General features: G+C 46.6%; 1 protein-coding gene across 6 annotated transcripts in view; it reads left to right on the top strand.

Annotated features, from left to right (window-relative positions):
* LRCH3 (leucine rich repeats and calponin homology domain containing 3) overlaps positions 1–17,661 on the top strand; it is a 1,351,362-nt gene that overhangs the window by 925,923 nt on the left and 407,778 nt on the right. For all 6 annotated transcript variants that reach the window (XM_069617579.1, XM_069617576.1, XM_069617577.1 and 3 more), the window contains exon 13: positions 17,423–17,563. In XM_069617579.1, the coding sequence (XP_069473680.1) occupies positions 17,423–17,563 (141 nt within the window). The remainder of the gene's footprint in view (positions 1–17,422; positions 17,564–17,661) is intronic.

The following is a 17,661-nucleotide window of genomic DNA, read 5'->3' as shown; positions in this document are numbered from 1 at the left end:
GAATCCCACCAAAGGCAAAATGAACAAAGGGACCAAACCTGGTTTGGCGCGCAGAGGAAATCTCAAGAAGGACCTTTCCACAAAGAGAAGGCGAAAAAAGACCAGGGCCATTTTGACAAAAATGGCACCCATGGCTGCTTTACCGTGCCTGCGAACGCAGCCCGCGGTAAAATCCCATAATGATAGTTAAAGCACTGCCACCAGCCAGTTCATTGAGGAAAGGGTAATATAAAAATGTTACATGAGAAGCTAGACAAAGGGGATACTAAGTAACCCCTCCAGCACCTGTAAGATAGTGTGTGCTGGGTCTAGAAAGTTACAAATGTAAGTGAAGTCAATTTCACTTTACTGCTCTGGGAAACTGTAGTTTATCCCAGAGAAAGTATTTAAACCTTGGGGAAATCAGGAAGACTTTCCTGTGTCACTGCACTGAAGGTGCTGTGTGACACAATGTAAAAGATGATGCCTATAGAATTTGTCAGACTCCACAACCAAAAGAAACAGTGTACAAAATCACATTAAAACACATCTCCAGGTTAAAAAAAATCAAGTCCTCAAAATCCAGCAAAGTTGCTGGGGGTCTGTAAGGTAGAGGGAATTAGTATATTTCTCAGAATTCTCCCTAACCGAGATCCATCGGGAGCCTGAAAACCGACGGTAGAACTGGTGTCAGGTGTTTGTCTGAAGGATCTAAAGTTCAGATTGTGTAACAAAGGGGAGATAATTGAAGATATTATTTAGATGCAACATTACCTTAATTCAAAGGTTTGTGACCAAAAATAGTAACATGGTCTGCAAAATTGTGTGCAAATATTTTTGCTGAGGTGGCTTGAAGGTCATCCTCTTAACAGGAAGGAGGGCAGAGGTGTTTTTTTAAAATAATAAATAAATAAATAAAATAAACACAGGATCTCATTTGGAAACACAGGATAAAAATCACTCTATGCATGGGACACGATTAACTGGTTCGGGGTCCTTTGGGATCAAAGCTAGTGCTTCTCCAATACTGGTGATAGGAGCTTTTCGGATAGTATTGATAGAATAAATATTTGAAATGTTTCGAGATGAAATATTTATTCAATGCCATACAGTGCTCTTAAGACATGGGTGTCGGTGTGTAATGCGTTGTAGAAGAGTTCAACAGTCGGAACAATTTGGAATACCTTTTTTGGAGCATTATTAGCTTTCAGATTTCTTACATTTTTAATTTAAGCAAAAATAAAATTGTTCTACTATGTACATATTGATTTAACTTTGTTGAATGGATCGTCTGTTTTAACTGACCGCCAATGCTTTACTTCTTTCAGTAGGGTATGTTGTATTGCTTTTAAATGTGTCGAATTCCATGGGGAGGGCTGAATAATCACCCTAGACATTTGAATTTGGGCAATTGTGACAGTTCTTCAGATGGCGTCCCTTCTCCTCAGCGGAGACCCCCTCTACATTAGGCTAGGGAGGTGAGACCGCTAACCAATAGTCCGGGTGGATCTCATGGAGAGTGTCCTTTATCGGGGATAAGGACGTGATTGGGAAGCACAGCCCCTTTAAACCACAACTCGGGTAGGCTGACGATAGGCCCTGAACCTTATGGGTCTAAACTCATTTCTAAAACCATGTGTTACTGTGAAACACCAAACTACCCTGATGGTTTAGGTACTGAGATGAAGAAGCTCTCAAATGCCACAAGTGACCGGGAAAAACGGATGTGGTCAATGGAATGGATGTTACGTCAGGGAGGGCCCTACTTATAGTAGGGCTTCAAACAAAGTAGGAAGGGTACCAGGAAGAGTGCTAAACGGAAGCGGATCTAAGCTGAGAGAATACAGAAGTCAGGCTCGAAGCTTGAGCAAGAGACGTGGGGGGTGAGGTCCAAGATAATACAAGAGGATGTCCCCAAGGCCAATAGGGTACTGGCTATGGAGAAGGCAGAAAGGTAGAGGGGGACTAGGTGTACCGCATTGAGGTACAACGCCAAACACTGTACAGCTGAAAGCTGGTGGCCGGTGGGTGAGAGTTGAGCTGAAAAAGAGGAGTGGCAGAACACCCCGGTTAACCAGGAGTACATTGCTCGTAATACGTTGGGAAAGCAACATACCAGTTGGCTGAGAGTCTGCACTACGGGAGGACAGAGATTGGGTCATGGTGGTGTGACCTGTGGTGGACCAGGCAGTACAACAACTGCACTGAAATTGCTAACACTACCTGTTCGCACAGCTACCTGCACAAACCTGAACAGTATCCAGAGCGGTGGTGGCTGGATGATTGCTACAAGGAGGGAAGGTCGTGCTAAAGGTCTGCTTCCTGACAGCCAGCTGTACTGGGTCCAAGAAGCGAACTCTGCTGAGAGTGGGTGAAGGCGATTGGCGGTCACGAAAACCCAGCCCAAACCGGTGAAGACTCCCGACACCAAGTACCAGGTAACAGGAATTATTGAAGTCCGGAAGAGGGCCAAGCGCAATCTAGGAGAGACTCGGAGGACGTTAGTAATACCAGGAGGGTGTAAAGAATTTTTATAGCTAAACACATACAAAGATTGAACAGTAAAAAGCTAACCCTCACCTTGCAAGTTGTGATTATAGGCGGTCAGTACTGTTCTGGAAACCAGATGCCCCTTGATCCGTATTCAAGGGGTTACCTACTCGGGTACAATCTGAAGCCTTTAATTGATGGAGATGAAGAGGACCTCCTGGGCACAACTGAGAATCATCCATGGCTGGTCTACCGAGCCAAACATCATTCATCTTCTGTCATCAGTCTGTTAAACGTTGCTGATTGGTCAACACCAGATCCTGCAGTCTTGTCTTTTTTTGTCATGACTTTAGACTTGCCTTCCTCAAGATAATTAGGAAACCATTATCGTTGTCATTTTCTTTGCGCTTGAAAAGCCAGAAAAATAGAATATCCTTTGAGACTGTAAACCATAAAGAAATGGAGAAAACCGTAAACCATTCTTCTGTGATCTAGTTCCCAGACCAGCTTCACAGAAGTGTGGTGCTGGAGAGTTGGGAGGGACTCTGAGGAACAGCTTAATCGTCCCAGTGAGGACTGATCAAGAATTGTGCAAAACCCACAGACTGTAAAAACCTCCAGAAGGGAGCTAAAACCGTATTAAGAACTGTGCAAGTCTTTGGGTAAACAGCTAGGAAAAGGGAGTCATTCTCCTAACCCCACAATCTTCTGTTGGGTTACGAAGAACCCTGAACTTATGTAACCTTTGAGTTTAATGGATCTTTTGCTTTGATCTCCTGGTGTACGAACAAAAGCTAGTCTTTATGGTGTTTTGTTGTAGTAACAGGGATAGAGTTGGAGCATTTGTGACCGGGACGATGGCTTTTTGTTTTCACTTGCATCGACTTACTGACTAGCAACTTTAGTTGGAAACCCCCTTAGAGTTTGGGATAGACCGGTTTGGTTTATCATTTCACAAGTCTCTAGTAACCACTATGGCATCACTTGGTCAGTCTCTTCCTTCCTTGTCGCTACACAATAGGATTGCAAATGTTCTGCAATGATTAACAAATAGGGCTAAATGAGCAAGAGGTCCATATCTATTTTCATATGATCTAGTTCAATCTGATCTAGTTATTTTGCCATTCGAAGCGAAATTAGTTTAGTCTTGCTTTGATTACCGAGCTTCAGATTGTCATTTAAAAAAATGGTCAGACCACAAATCGTGTATTGTTTAATTTGATGTGAAAAGGTCTAAAAAATACTTGATTCAAACAATCACCTTTCTGGTGAGATGAAATGCTCGGGAAGAAATGAAAATGTAACCCTATGTGAAGGTCTTTAAACAGGTTGCTGTCAGAACACTCTGGGCTATTCAACCATAGGGTAAGATCCCCAACACGAACAGATTTTTAGTATGTAGGGCCTCGGAGCAGAGCCATGTATCAACTGTCTATAAATGCTTTTTCCGGCTCCGGAGGATAGGGCAGTAATGCGAGCAAAGTCCTTTTTTAATTTAGATATTTTAATAATGGACACAGTGCAGCTTCCTCATCTAGGATATCCCTATCCCAGCGCAGATGTTCTTCCGGAAACATTTCTGCTGTCAGTGGGTGCAGCACAGCTCCATGGCGGCTCTATTCAACGCCTCTCTGTGCTGGGTATGACTGGGGCCAGTATATATAGCGCCCCTGTGACCTTGGTTCCTTTTTTCTGCGCACTGTTCGCTAATCGTGAACATGATCATCAAGCTTATATTTTGTATCCAGCGCCATGCCTATTCTGTCAAAGGCTTCAGGATTCAAGCCATGTGTTGAATGTGGCTGACAGATGTCGGCCTTGGATCCGCACCGAAACTGTTTATACTGCTTGGGCAAGGACCACGACACTCAGGACTGCCGGTCATGTCAGTCCATGAATGCGAAAACTCTCCTGCAAAGAACATTGAAGATATTCACCTTCGTCCATAAGTCGAAGGGTGAGGCTCTGCGATCTCGTTCGCATGGCGCGGATTGGCGCTTCGAATAATGGGCAGCTCTGAGCAAGGAAAAGTAGAGGTCCCGCTCTTGGAGTGAGTCCTCGCACTGACATTAGTCTTCCTCTTCAAAGAACAGCAGCCACTGCTTCTGGGATGAACTTGAACAGCCAAAGGAGGTACCTTTCCCAACCCAATCCTCCACGCCGGAGGAATGGGAGAGTTTGTGCCTGAAGATGTTGCACATCTTCGCTAGGTGCAGACTACTCTGGCAATGTTGCCTGTGGCGCAGGCATCTGTGCCGTCAGCAACACCACCACAGGGGTCCCACCTAGTCTGTTACGGCTGGCAGAGTACCCTCAGAGGACCACTCCTGCACGCCTTCAAGGGTTCAGGCCTGGACCAAAAAAAGCCAAGGTCATTCTGCGCTGATGAGCCCTGCTTTCGGTTGCTACGGCCTTGGTGCTGGCACCGGCGTCCGCATTGTGGACACCGCGGCTCCGCAGGAATACACCCCACTTCCTATGGATACTTTTATTTAAAAAATGTATGCCATCTATGACAGTGAGGGTGACTAGGCCCCTTTGGGGCAGCAACCTCTGTGCTCTAGGGCATTGAGGGCTTTCCCGGAGAAATTTTACAGGGAAGTTTGAGGATGTGCTGGCACTGGCAGAGGACCTGCAAAAAGCCAGCGGTTTCAAAACCTCCCCCGAGAAGAATTTCTTGCCAGCTTCTGTTAGACTGGATTTCCAAACTCTGGCCTGATGAACAGATGTGTAGGAGGCCATTCTAGTTGGGGAACCAACTCTGGGAGCTGTAGTCAAACCAATCAAGGTAGCATGGAGAGTGATCAAGGCTAAGTCTTAGGAAGGGGTGAGCCTGGTAAACAGTCAACAAGGTAAGTAACCAAGGATTACACTTAAACAAGTAGTTATGAAAATACTATACTTATGTATGGCCAAGCAAACGGTATAAAAATGACTATAAGAAAGTAATGCTATCACCCAACATTCATAATAAAATACATATGTACTGCCCCTGTAGCCGGTGCAACGAAATCCTAATACCCCCACAATATTGAAAGGTAATGGTTAGAATTTGCAATGGCAGTTCATGAGTATACAACCCTAACTTTAGAAGTCCAACCCTAAGTTGACTGCCTTGTGCCCTAAAAGTTCACAAAGTTCCAAGAAATGTTGGGAGCTGGGAAGGAGGGTCTTGTGAATGGTGAAAATGTTCCAAAAGTCAGCTAAGGATGTATTCTAGTAAATGAAACTGTCCCCAGCTTTCAGAGGGCTTTAAGCAACAGGTTTTACCAAAGCCAAACAACTGTAAAACTTTCAAAAGCGTTTACAGGTTGCGATAGGAGGTGTGGAATAAATATTGCTGTAACACTCCTGTGCACCAGTTTCGATTCAGACTTGGCAGGACATCCAAGATGGCATTTCACACTGTTGGTTTCAGTTGCCAGAGCACAGGAATTCTGGGTGCAAGAGATGTTCTGGTTGGATTCAGAAGCTGGTGCAATCTGTTCCGGTTGATGAATGCAACTCGCACTGATGCAGCACTCTCCTAGGCACTTGACAAGACGCAGTAAAGCCGGTTTCGAGGAAAGTCACCAATGGATGGAGACAGGAGGGGGTACAGCTGTTGCGGTCAGAGTTGGCTTCCTATCTCAGGTCCTGCTGAAGCTGGAATTTTGCAGGAGGGACTCTTGTAGAACAAGCTGAGAGTCCCAAAAGTTCAGAGCAGAAACGCAAAACCATGACTCCTCTACCGTGGTAGCCTAAACTGGAGTTGGTCAGTCTACAGGATGGTTCCAGGAACACCTCTGAATACTCCAGATTGCTGGGCACCAAGCAGACGTCAGGAATGGTTGGTCCCACTGCTCCAAGGGTCGCAGATCCACTGAAGGACTTCTGAAGATCACCTGCCAGACAGGGTTCCACCAGGACTGTAGCAAAAATTGGTCGCCAGGCCTCCTTAGGACGGGTCCACAGGTGTTCCGACGTCTTCACAGCTGTGTCTCACGTATCCCTGCAGCGTCAGTTCTTACCCACTAATGTGGCTGAAAACTGGCACTGCAAGGTCTTTTATCTTCCTTTTCCTTTTTAGAAATTTTTTTTATTGTCCCCCTCAACCCCAGAACCTCATTACACCGACAAAGGGGAATGGGGGACACCCCCGCTCCCTCTAGCCACAGTAATGTGGGTTGCAAGTTCTAGTACCGGGTGACCTTCTTTAGTCACTGTACTTGTACTATCACCCCCAGCAGTGGTCTAATCAGGACGACTAATGGTAAAACTCATGCATACTTCCCAGACATGCAGAAACCAGTGTGTGGATTGGAACCAGACAGTCACAAACCACTTCCTGGGCACACTCAAACATAGCCCTGCACTAGCCCACGAAAAGCAAGCGTTTCCTGGGCAGTACATGACTCTAAAAGGAATTTCCTGCACTGACAAGGCAGGAAGAATGTTACGGGGCAAGATGGCCAGAAAAAACAAAAAAACTTGTGGCACGGCCATGTGGGGGGACACTAGCCGCTGTTGGTAGCCAAATGTGGTAAGACTAACAAAGTACGGTAAAAATCATCAAAAAAGAACTGCTGCCACCAGTTTGTCATTAGACACATCTAAAATAACCAGGAAATCCCTTTTGAGTGTAGTCTAGAGTCATACAAAAGAAACCTCTGTTGGATGCACTGTGCAATGATAAAAGATTACCCAAAAAATCAATAACATGTAAAAATAAAAGGGGAAACCTATTTTCCCAGTACTGACAGCCTTAAGGACGGGGTCAGTTTCCCTATAACAATGAAAAAAAGTGCTGTGGAGTGAAGCTGAAGGATTCACTTCACTGGACAGTCGGGACCCGAGTACAAAAGCAAAATGTACAGGGGTCCATATAAATGGAGGGAAAGTTGCTAAAAAGAGAAAGTGTTACTAACTGCTCCCACACCGGAAATGCCCCAAACTGCGTTCTAGTGCTTGATGGCTAAAGTGGGCAGTACTCCAAGATGGTCTGCTCCATCAATGTCCATGTTGCAATATGAACTTTGACCTTCTGTGGGAGGCGCCCAAGAAAGCAGTGGAAGCACCTGTACTGGAGGTGTGGGAAAAGACTGCCTCTTTTCTGGCTGTGGACAAAGACACAGCAAAGAAACACCCTCCAGCTCTGTCAGACCCAGCATTTTGAGGGGATTGGGTCCTCCGACGTATTCCATATCTGACAGGTAATCACCACAGCTGTGCTGCTTTGGAAAATTTTCGGCTCCTGCGTCGATGATGTCGATACGCTGTCCTCGAGGCCCTCCGTCGAGCCGACGTCCCTGGATGTTATAAGTAGGACGCGTGATACCCGTAGCTTGTTTCATTTTTTCCGCGAACGTGTTCGCTTCGGAGATCTCGGCGCACCTCGGTTCTTCTGAGTTCTATTCTTTCGGTTCTTAGAACCTGTTTGTGAAGATTTCCATGATGTCTTCGTCTTCTACCCCGCGGCCGGGTTTCAAGAGGTGTCGGGACTGCGGTTCCAAGATGTCGCTGACGGACCCGCACAACGCCTGCCTCTGGTGCCTCGGTGAGGACCACGCCACGGACGATTGTGACGAGTGCCATTCGTTAACATCGAAGGCCTTGCGGGAGCGTAAGAAGAAGCTTTCTGTCGGTAAGGTGTCGAAGCACCGGAAGTCGAAATCCACTGTGCTGACGATTCGAGGGGCGACTCTCTGCATCGTCGGCGTAAGTCCAGGGGGTCTCGGTCCCAGAGTGGGTCCCTCCATTCCTCTGCCTCTTCGAGGCACTCACGGAAGCGCCGTCACAGGTAGCCTTCCTCGTCCGAGGACACCGCCAGTCGGCGGGTTGCTTGTCCCAACAAGCATTCCACTCCTGCGGAATGGGATTCATTTTGTAAGGAGATGATGGCGATTTTTCAGTCGCAGGGCTCCGTTCCATCCGCGCCGTCGAAAGACGCCAACAGGGAATATGGTAGAGACGCTGTTCACACGCCTTCGGGCTCGAGCGGTCGTCGTGATCACCGGGCACCTTCGAGGTCCAGGTCGGACAAGGTGGATCGCTCTAGCCATGCCCGCTCCAGGTCCTGGTCCTCAACGCCCTCGAGACAGTCGGAGCCTGTGAGGTCTTCGAAGAAGACATCGATGCCTTCGGCGCCGAGGCCGTCGAAGGACTCCCTCGAGGCTCCGCCTCCAAGTAGGCCGTCAATGCCATCTGCGCCAAGGCCGTCGAAGGACATGCTCGGGGCTCCGCCCTCGAGGCCTGTGTCGATGCCTTCAGCGCCACGCTAGACGCCCATTCTGTCGACGCCTTTTGAGGAGGCTTTATCGCAGGTGCCCCGGAGACCGGTGGAAACTTCGAGAAAGGCCCTGCAGAAGTCAGTAAGGCCTGTATTTGAGCCTTTTTCTTTTTCTGTGCCCTCATCCAGGGATTTGTTCCAGCCTCTGGATTACATCTCTGAGGTGGATGAAGGGTCTGATGGAGGTATGGTTCCTGACAAACTCATGTCTGGTCATAGCCAGCTGGAAAACCTGCGTCAGTCTTTGCATGACGCCAGTGGTCTGGACACTTCTCCGGAGGTTGAGTTCGGTAGGCCTGAGCCTGGCACGCACGCCGAGTCCTCGTACAGGCGCCTTATGTCGAGGGTGATGGAATACTTGGGGCGGTCTGCGCCACCAGTGGATTTTCTGCAGGATGACCTGACGGAAATCCTTGACCAAGGTCCACCTACTGACCCGGTGCTGCCATTCCATATGGCCTTGCAAAGAAGGGGTGGCAGCGGCCTGGACTGCTCCGGAGAGTCACCCGGCAGTGAGCAAGTCTTTGCTGAAAAAATACCGTCCAGCCAGTAGCTACCCCAGCTACTTGACTATGCACCCCACTCCGGAGAGTTTGGTGGTGCAGGTGGCTACGGCCCCGGCAAAACAGGCGTCGTACCCTACCATCCCTCCTGATAGGGACGACAAACATTTTGATGGCTGGGCGAAGAAAGGATTTTCTTCAGGGGGCATGGCTTTACAGGCAGCAAACTCTGTGTGTGCCTTAGCACTTTTCACTCATACTCTGTGGAATTGTCTCTTTGGCGGCTGAACATATTCCCGAAGGGGAGGAAAGGGATGGTTTTCTTGCTCTTGTTCAGGATGGCAAGGATGCCATGTGTGAATCCGTTCAGTCGGGTGTTAGGCAGAATCCTGTGCAGTTCCCTTAGGGAACAATGCAAAAAGATTAAGACTACAGGAGTTAGCAGTAAACCTAATTGGTAGAAGTCTGCACCACCCAGATTTACCTGGTAGCTGTGGCTGAGCAGTCAGACTTCTCTCAAGAAGAGAAGGGCAGTATGTAGAGTATACACAATAGGGCCAAAACACAGAAGAGCAAACAAACACTGACCAGAGCTTTGTATAAAAAGTATATTATTTATTTAAAACACACTTTATGGCATATACTAGCACTCTCAATCAAAAGCAAGTTAAAACACAGTCAGGTAAAGTATACACACCTCCCTTAATAGTCATCAGACAAGTCAGGGTTAAAACACTACTGTTTGTTTGAACAGATCTGAGCGATTAACCAAGATGGCACTCTGATAATGTAGTTAAAGGAAGAGAAAAAGGCAGTGCATAAAAGTAAAACAGTTCCCAACACTTTTAAGAGTTCAGAGCAAGGGGGGAAAGGCAGGTTATACTGTAGAGCCAAAGTTCATAGGCCAGACCCACTTTAAATGGAGCAAAGCAAAATGTGCCCAGGATCACACGGTTTAAAGTGCACTAAACGTCTTTGGAGAGTGTTCAAAAGAGGTTGGGGTGATGCAAAAGATATAGTTAGAAGGCCTGGAGCCAACCCAGTTTAGAAGCCAAGGGTTTAAGGGTCACATTTAGCAATCTGTAGAAAGGGAGGCCAGGCAGGACACAGTACCTTAAAGAGAAAGGAAGCTCCAGCGGGGGCAGTTGTTCCTGGCAGTGGTTGAAGTTCGTGGTTCCGACCAGGGGAAGAGAAGATCTCGTTGAGGAGGGAACAGAGAGTCGTTGCACTGCACAGGGATGAAACCAGCCGTGGAGTTCCCGATTAAATAGGTGTGGTCCTTTTTTTCGCAGTCAAAATTGGTGAGCTTGGCTATCCGGCAACCGGGGTGCTTGGCACGAGCTATTCGACCAAGAGACATCTTTGGAAAGCGCAAAGGGCGAACTGGTTGATCCCACCAGCTCAGAGGAAGAAGACTCGTCCAGCAGAAGATCTTCTCTTGTCGTCGGGAAAGTGGTGAGGTAGTTGCAGCAGGGCTTCTCCGGTGGTGTCATCGTTGCAGATGGCTCAGCTTCTTCCCTCTTCAGATTCTTGGGTCCCGTGGCGACTTCTGAAGTTCCAGTCCCAAAGGCCCTGCTTTTATGCAGAAAAATCCCCATTCATCAGCCTAGCTGTCAATCACACATGCTAAGTGGTGAGCTGGGCGGCTCACCACTGGGCCAATCAGAATAGAGTGTGACTTGGGCTGCTAAGGCAACGCATTCCAGGGTGCCAATTCCCCCCTCCACCCTTCCTGTGGAACCCAGACAAAGTGGCACCATTTGGAGGGCTTCTGTGGAGAAGCCCGCCAAAATAGTGGAACAAAGGGCTCGACCTTGGTCAGAGTTAGAGACAGACACAAATGCCATTTTAGAATCGAGTTCTCGCAGCTGCAGTAAAGCACCCAAGGATGCAATTTTTGTCAAAATGGCCCGGTCTTCTTTTTTCGCCATTTCTTTGTGGAAAGGTCCTTGAGATTTACTCTGCACGCCAAACCAGGTCTGGTCCCTTAGTTCGCTTTGCCTTTGGCAGGATTCACGAGTGAAGCCTGCCTCTGGCTCCAGGGTGTCTGCGGTGGGCAGGAAATGAGGGAGGTGCCGGAAACTCCCTGTGCTTAGTCTCCTAGGAGACCGAAATGCACTCTCTAGTGATTGGTCGGCTGACTGTCTGGCAAGGACAGCCACCCTGCTGGGTGACTGGCAGCTAGGCTGGAATGAATGGGAGAGAACTGAATAAAAGGCAAGGCTTTTTGCTTGGTAGGCAGATTCGACCACTGAACGAAGGAACCGAAGAAGAACTTGAAGAGGATGCCTGCTGCAACCTCTGGACCGTTGGTTTGCACAGTGAAGCCCTGCCGCTGTGCTGAAACTCCAAATTTGGATCAACAGAGAAGCCCCTGCAAGGACGACTTCTCCCCTTGAGTTGGTGGGACCATTCAACTCCAAAGTAAGCCACCTGGACATTCTCTCGGAGCTGGTTGACTTTCCACAGAGTTGCTGCTGGAAACTGAAACACCAGGGAGAGGAACACCAGATTGTGTGTGTTGCTTTTAGCTGGCCAAGAGCTCCAGGAAGATCCTCCGAACTCCCAGGAAGCAGGAGTGTCCAAGCCTGAGGCTCCTCAACAGAGTGCGGGACCCCAGAAGCAAGGAAAGCCCATCTTGACAGCCAGGAACCCCAGTGTTGCTATTTGTGGTAGACGTGAGGAGCTGAAACACCGAACAGCCACTTGTTTGAAGATTGCCGTTTGCGAGCGGTGACCGTCCCATTGCTCTGCAGGCGTCCCCAAAAGTCCTCCCTCTTGTCCCCACGACTGAGGCCCAGGAACTGTGAGATCTGCAGAGCTGCTGAGGGACAAAAGTCATCTGCTGCACTTTTTCTTCAATACAAAGGTATTGTGAAAGTCTGAAAAAACTTACCTCTTGCTGTACAGTTGCTTGCATCTTCTACTACACACAAGTCTAAGTTTGTGGCCCTACATTGATTCTTCTTTTTCTTCAAAGACTTCTAAAACATTGTGCAAAGACTTTTCTTTCTTCACTGCAAAGAACTGCTTCAGCTCATATAGACTTTTGCCCATTGACTTTGGCTTAGCCTGTTCCACTGAATTACTCTTATTGGGGATCTGAAAGTAATTGCCTGCTTAAAGAATATTTGTGGTCTCTTGTATGTTCTAATAACCATTCCCTTTGACTTACTCCTAAATGATCCTAAATACAACCGTGATATATTAATGTTCCCCAGCACCTTAGCTATTGAAGTCACCTGAGGGTGTAGGTTGTGTTTGTGGGCCATCCCAAAAGGGTACTCTGTAATTTAGAGATATTAAGAGTGTTTATTTTGTGAGGTATATTTGAGTGTTAATGTTATATTGCTCCCTTCTGAAGGCTTACCTAACTGACTGATGAATTAATAATTGTGTATTCAAGAAACCTTGCGTGTAAGTGTAAGTGTTTAATTGAATACTTGTCACTGTGAATCTCTGCGTAAGTCCCCTACAGCTCACATTGACCCTTCTTAAGATAAGCCTGGCTGCTCAACACGCTACCAACCTGTGTAGTACAAGCTTACACCAAAGGTTGGGTTCCTATTGCCAGGAGGTCAGGGTTGTTGTAGTGCACCTAAAGGGTACTGCAAACTATCTTGCCTAACAAAAGCCCAACAGGGCCGAAACACGTTTCTGGGGTTGCTGATGGTACTCTTTTTCAAACGCGAATTGCCTAGCATTTCCGTGCTGGACTGCCCTGGTGAATGGGACAAAGACTGATATGCAAATGAAGTTTCTGCTCTGTGAAGGGTGCAATGAGCTAAAATGTGGCTGTAGACCCTCTTGAGTGGAAGAAATTCCATAGAACAGAATGCCCGGTTTGGTAGGGCAGTCTTCCAGAGTTTTCTAGTTTAGGTGGGGATCTTGGTTCCTCCTGCCTCCAGATTTACATACTGCTTTGTGAGTATATCCATATGAGGAATCAGTGGGAGGAAAAAATCCCTTACAAGAAAAAATTACTAGACTCTCGGTAATGTTCTTTTTGATGAATGTTCCTCCACAGATTTCTCATCGCCCTCCCTACCTGCGCCTCTTTGTGGGAAACTAGTACACCATCGATTCAAGGGTCCCTCGGCTTAAAGGGGGAAAAAGGTTGGAACTGAAGTTACAGGGCCTGATGCCGCTATATATATACTGGCCCCAATGTCCTATCCTGTGCATAGTCGTCGAACCAAGCCACGCTGCCCCCCTCTCGATGGAAACATTTCCGGAGAACAGGTGCGCTGGGATAGGGTTGTCATGGATGAGGAATCTGTGGGAGGATCATCCATCAGAAGGAAGATTACAGAGAAGCAAGTAATTTGTTTCTCTATCCTTTCACACCCCTCCATACCTTCTACCCCGCCACATGCCCATGTCTATTTTACCTCAGTGATTTAACCTTTCAAGAAGTGATCTTGAAACCATGATATACGTATAGAAAGGGAATGTTACAGCAATTTTCTGCATAGCTAAATTACAGTTTGTTCTTTGATAGGCTGAGTTCTAATATTAATAGAGAAGTTGAAATATTCTGTCTCATGGCTGGAATGCCACCACTAATCGAGTAATGTGGAAAAAATAACACACACACTTGATATTGTGATTTGAGATCCAAGATCATTTATGTTCCTCTGTTAGTCTCCAGGCATAGAATGTTTGGCGATGCCCCTATCCGTTGCCCACTCATTAGAAAAAGAAGCCTCAGTCTGTCCATCCCATTTGATGTATATCCTTGATCATTTCTACATCTTAAGACATACATTTGAAAGCAGTTCGTTAATTATAAGCTGTTGTACTGATGCATGTACAACAGTGATAATGTACTGAGCTTGCTTGCATATTTGAGCGACTCAGTTAACTTGACAAATTATTTCACAACTTGCTTCATTTCGTAGATTTGAGAAGTATTACTCTCGCAGGGTGACTCAACTACTGAAAATAGCTGTCGGCTACCATTGCAAAACATAACTAACAAAATCATGCAAAATGTTCCAAGCTACATGGAATGCACAAATAAGGAACACCACTATTGTAGAAAGTAGAGAAAGTGTGAAGCTGCTAATCCCGTCTCCGTCCCACCACCCACAGCTCCATAGTAACTGCTGGGCCAAAAGCACCATGCAACACATGAGCCATCTTAAGCACTGCAGCAGGTTCTCCAAACCATAGTACAGTAGCCCTTCGAGAGTAGGGTAGAGCTAAATCTGTCACTAGTCAGTGCTACCACATTCTGAATGGGCAAATAATCTTAAGACAAAACCAAATCAGAGTAAATTGAAGTGCACATCCCAGTCAAAACCTTCAAATATGGCACATATGAATTCCAGGGGAAAGCATGTGCTTTATTGCAGAGGGACACGAACGTGCACCAAACACTGGTTTTGCAGCAGTCATGAAACACACACAAACACATGAGAGAATCTGCATTCAATGAAATGCACATTGAAATTGACAAGCTAGTTCCTGATGGCTCTGGTTGGGTGCCTCTCGATACATCTCGGACCCCTGCAGCTCAGCTACCTGCCTTAACTGTTCTGAAGCAGTCCATCAAAGCCAGATTTCCAAACTTCTCCAACCATGTGCCTGCTTCTCTTACTGGAATTACCTGTCCCATCTTTTTCACATCTGCTTCCCCACACTGCGGCCCCAAAGCCATGTCATCACTCTGCTTCCACCCCAGCCTGCCTTTTCCTCATAAGGCCTCAGCTCTCCGCTACCTTCGGCAATGTGCTTGTCCAAGAGCACATCAAAAGACTGACCGGGTCCCACAAAGTTTTCCACTTACTTTGTCAATGAATTTCATCCCACCCATCTATTTCTACTGGGTGCATGCAAAGGCACAGACCATTTGCCCAAAATCCAGAAACCCTGTTAAATGCTACTGTTGCTCCCACACTTGTCCCCCATAGCTATACTCACTAATTTACTTGCTCACTACATCCAGGGATACTACACCATCTGCCCTTATCCGGGGTAGCATGCAAGTCCAAAGAGTCTTGATCCTGCCAGCCTCTAAAATCTGCCACTCGTGCCCACATCGCCCACTCACCCCAATTCTCTGATGGTCAAAGAGAAGTGGAAATAGCCCCCCCAACCCCCTCCTCTTAGTAAGGAGCCAAAGGCCCATCCACCATCAATCACCCGGCAAATCCCAAGTCCAGACCCATCATTCCATCTTGGCAAGAGCCTCAAAGCTACATGGTCCAATAACCTTTGGAGACAGCAGGGCAGCAACCGCCATCAGTGGCCACTTCCCACAACAACACCTACTAAAGCCACAGCAGTGGTTAATCTGTCTCCACTGTTTCATCTCCTCTCTTTTTTTGGATTGATGAGATCTTGTACCCCCCCGTCCACCCAAAATCCTGCCTCCTCTGTCTACAGACATCTGGATGAAAAACAATGTCTTCGTACCAAAAACCTTTACTTCCCCTCAGGTTCCATCACCCCTTTGTTCTTGTCCTCATCCCTCAGGTGTACTGCTATTCTGCACTACTCCCGCAGCACCAATTCTCACCAGGAAGGGTCACCTGGAATCTAGTCTATGTCCATTATATGATATCCCATGCTACCAATCAATGCCCAGCTCTAAACGACTTCCTTGTTGCATTCCAGCCCCTCACCAGTCTGGTTCCTCTGGGATCCCTCTCCATTATAATCAGGTTCCTGAACCCATTGCCCTCTGGTTAGATCCTGTCCTATGCTGCTGAAGACTTAAACCAACCTCCCCATGCAGCAGATACCTTCTTCCCTATGTAGGGTACACTGACACCCTTAACAATTGCAGCCAGGATCCCTAGACCCTGTCTCCTCCCCAGTATCACATGCACAGATCCCCTTATTCAGGCAGATCCAGGGTTCGACCCAGCCAGTTTGCCTCTGCTTCCCTTCTTTCCCCTCCACTCCTTGAATGCGCCACACACACACCACCACCCCACACCTAACCACAAGAAACCAATTTATATGGCACATCTTCAGTTTCCTCATGGACCATTTCATGCTCCACTGTAGATCCATCCACCTCCAGGTGGCTTTAGCAGGTAGACCCAAATATCCCTATCCCCTTCAGAGGAATACAGTCCATATCTCTTCCACATGGAGAAAAAAGTAAGCAAAATTCCTGTGCCTATGAATGCCCTGCAAAACCTCCTCTTTACATTTGGGGGCGGGGGATAAAACCTTCCTCTTCATGCAAAGCTGGAAATGGCAAATGTAGGATCCGGCTATGCATAGTGCCACGAGCCAATAAAACCTGCTATGAACAGAAGGTACAGTGTAATTTCTTTGATCATCTCTCAGACTCTGAAAAGCTTTCAAAATGAGGGCAAATGCATGCAGTGTACAAAGAGTGTGAAAATAAAAACTGGCACTAGGTAACAAAAATATCCATGGATATCTTACCGTGGCCTTAAATCTCTAAAGAAGCTACATACCCTTTGCTCATCTTGTGGTGTAAAGAGTGACTGGTGTATTTTGAATACTGTTCTGTATTCAATGTATGTTTGTATTTCTTTCTCTGCAGAATTTCAGTGTTCAAATATTCCCCTACCTTCATCCTGCCGATGTTGGCAATTATTACCAAATAGTTATCCAACCCAAATGACTAATGTATTTGAATTCATTGCTTTACCTCCAATGTATGTATTTATTGTCCATTTTATTATGTTTCTCTGCGGTGATCCAGTTGGGACAGTAGCAGAATAAGAGCATTTAAAAAGAAAAAGCACAAATGTATAAATCTGCAAATCCATTGACATCCATTAATGTTGCCAAGGCATGACTTGCATGTTCTCATGGATATAGGTCATTTTAACGACCACAAAACAGAGTGGTACATAAGAATGGACAAAATAATGATTTATTTTACTTTTTTATTTTATTTTGGGGGTGGTACCGCTAAATCCCCCCTTTTCCACCCTTTTAAATCCACCCCAAACCCATTCCAACCGATTTTAACCCGTTACCCCACTTTTCAGTGTTTTTATCGACTCTGAAATTGTTTTGTTTCCAATAAAATGACTGGATACCGTACTCATGAGCATTCAATAATTACTAAATGCTAAAAATGTTTGAGGATTTTTTTCCCTCAAAGAAACTCTACTTTGATGGTCATTCAGGGCTGTGTATTTGATCTTCGCTGTAAATATTATTTTTATTTTTTGTCTTGCTCTCACAGAATGAGCTGGAGTTCCAACGACGGAGGGAGCAATTAGTGGAACGCACCAGGCGGGAGGCGCAACTTGCTGCCCTTCAGTATGAAGAAGAGAGAATTAGGAACAAACACGTCCAGAGGGAGGCTGTGCTCGACTTTGTTAAAGTAATTGTCAAGCTTGCTAGTTTTACATACAACTATTTCTTTTGGCGTGGGTATTTTGATGTGCCATATTTTGTAAAGGGGTTATGAACAAATGCACT

This window comes from Ambystoma mexicanum, chromosome 10 (genome assembly GCF_040938575.1).
Source record: "Ambystoma mexicanum isolate Mex_15411 chromosome 10, UKY_AmexF1_1, whole genome shotgun sequence".
In the NCBI taxonomy this organism is placed as follows: Eukaryota; Metazoa; Chordata; class Amphibia; order Caudata; family Ambystomatidae; genus Ambystoma; species Ambystoma mexicanum.
Note: the sequence above shows the minus strand (reverse complement) of the source record. Positions and strands in the feature narration are given on the sequence as shown.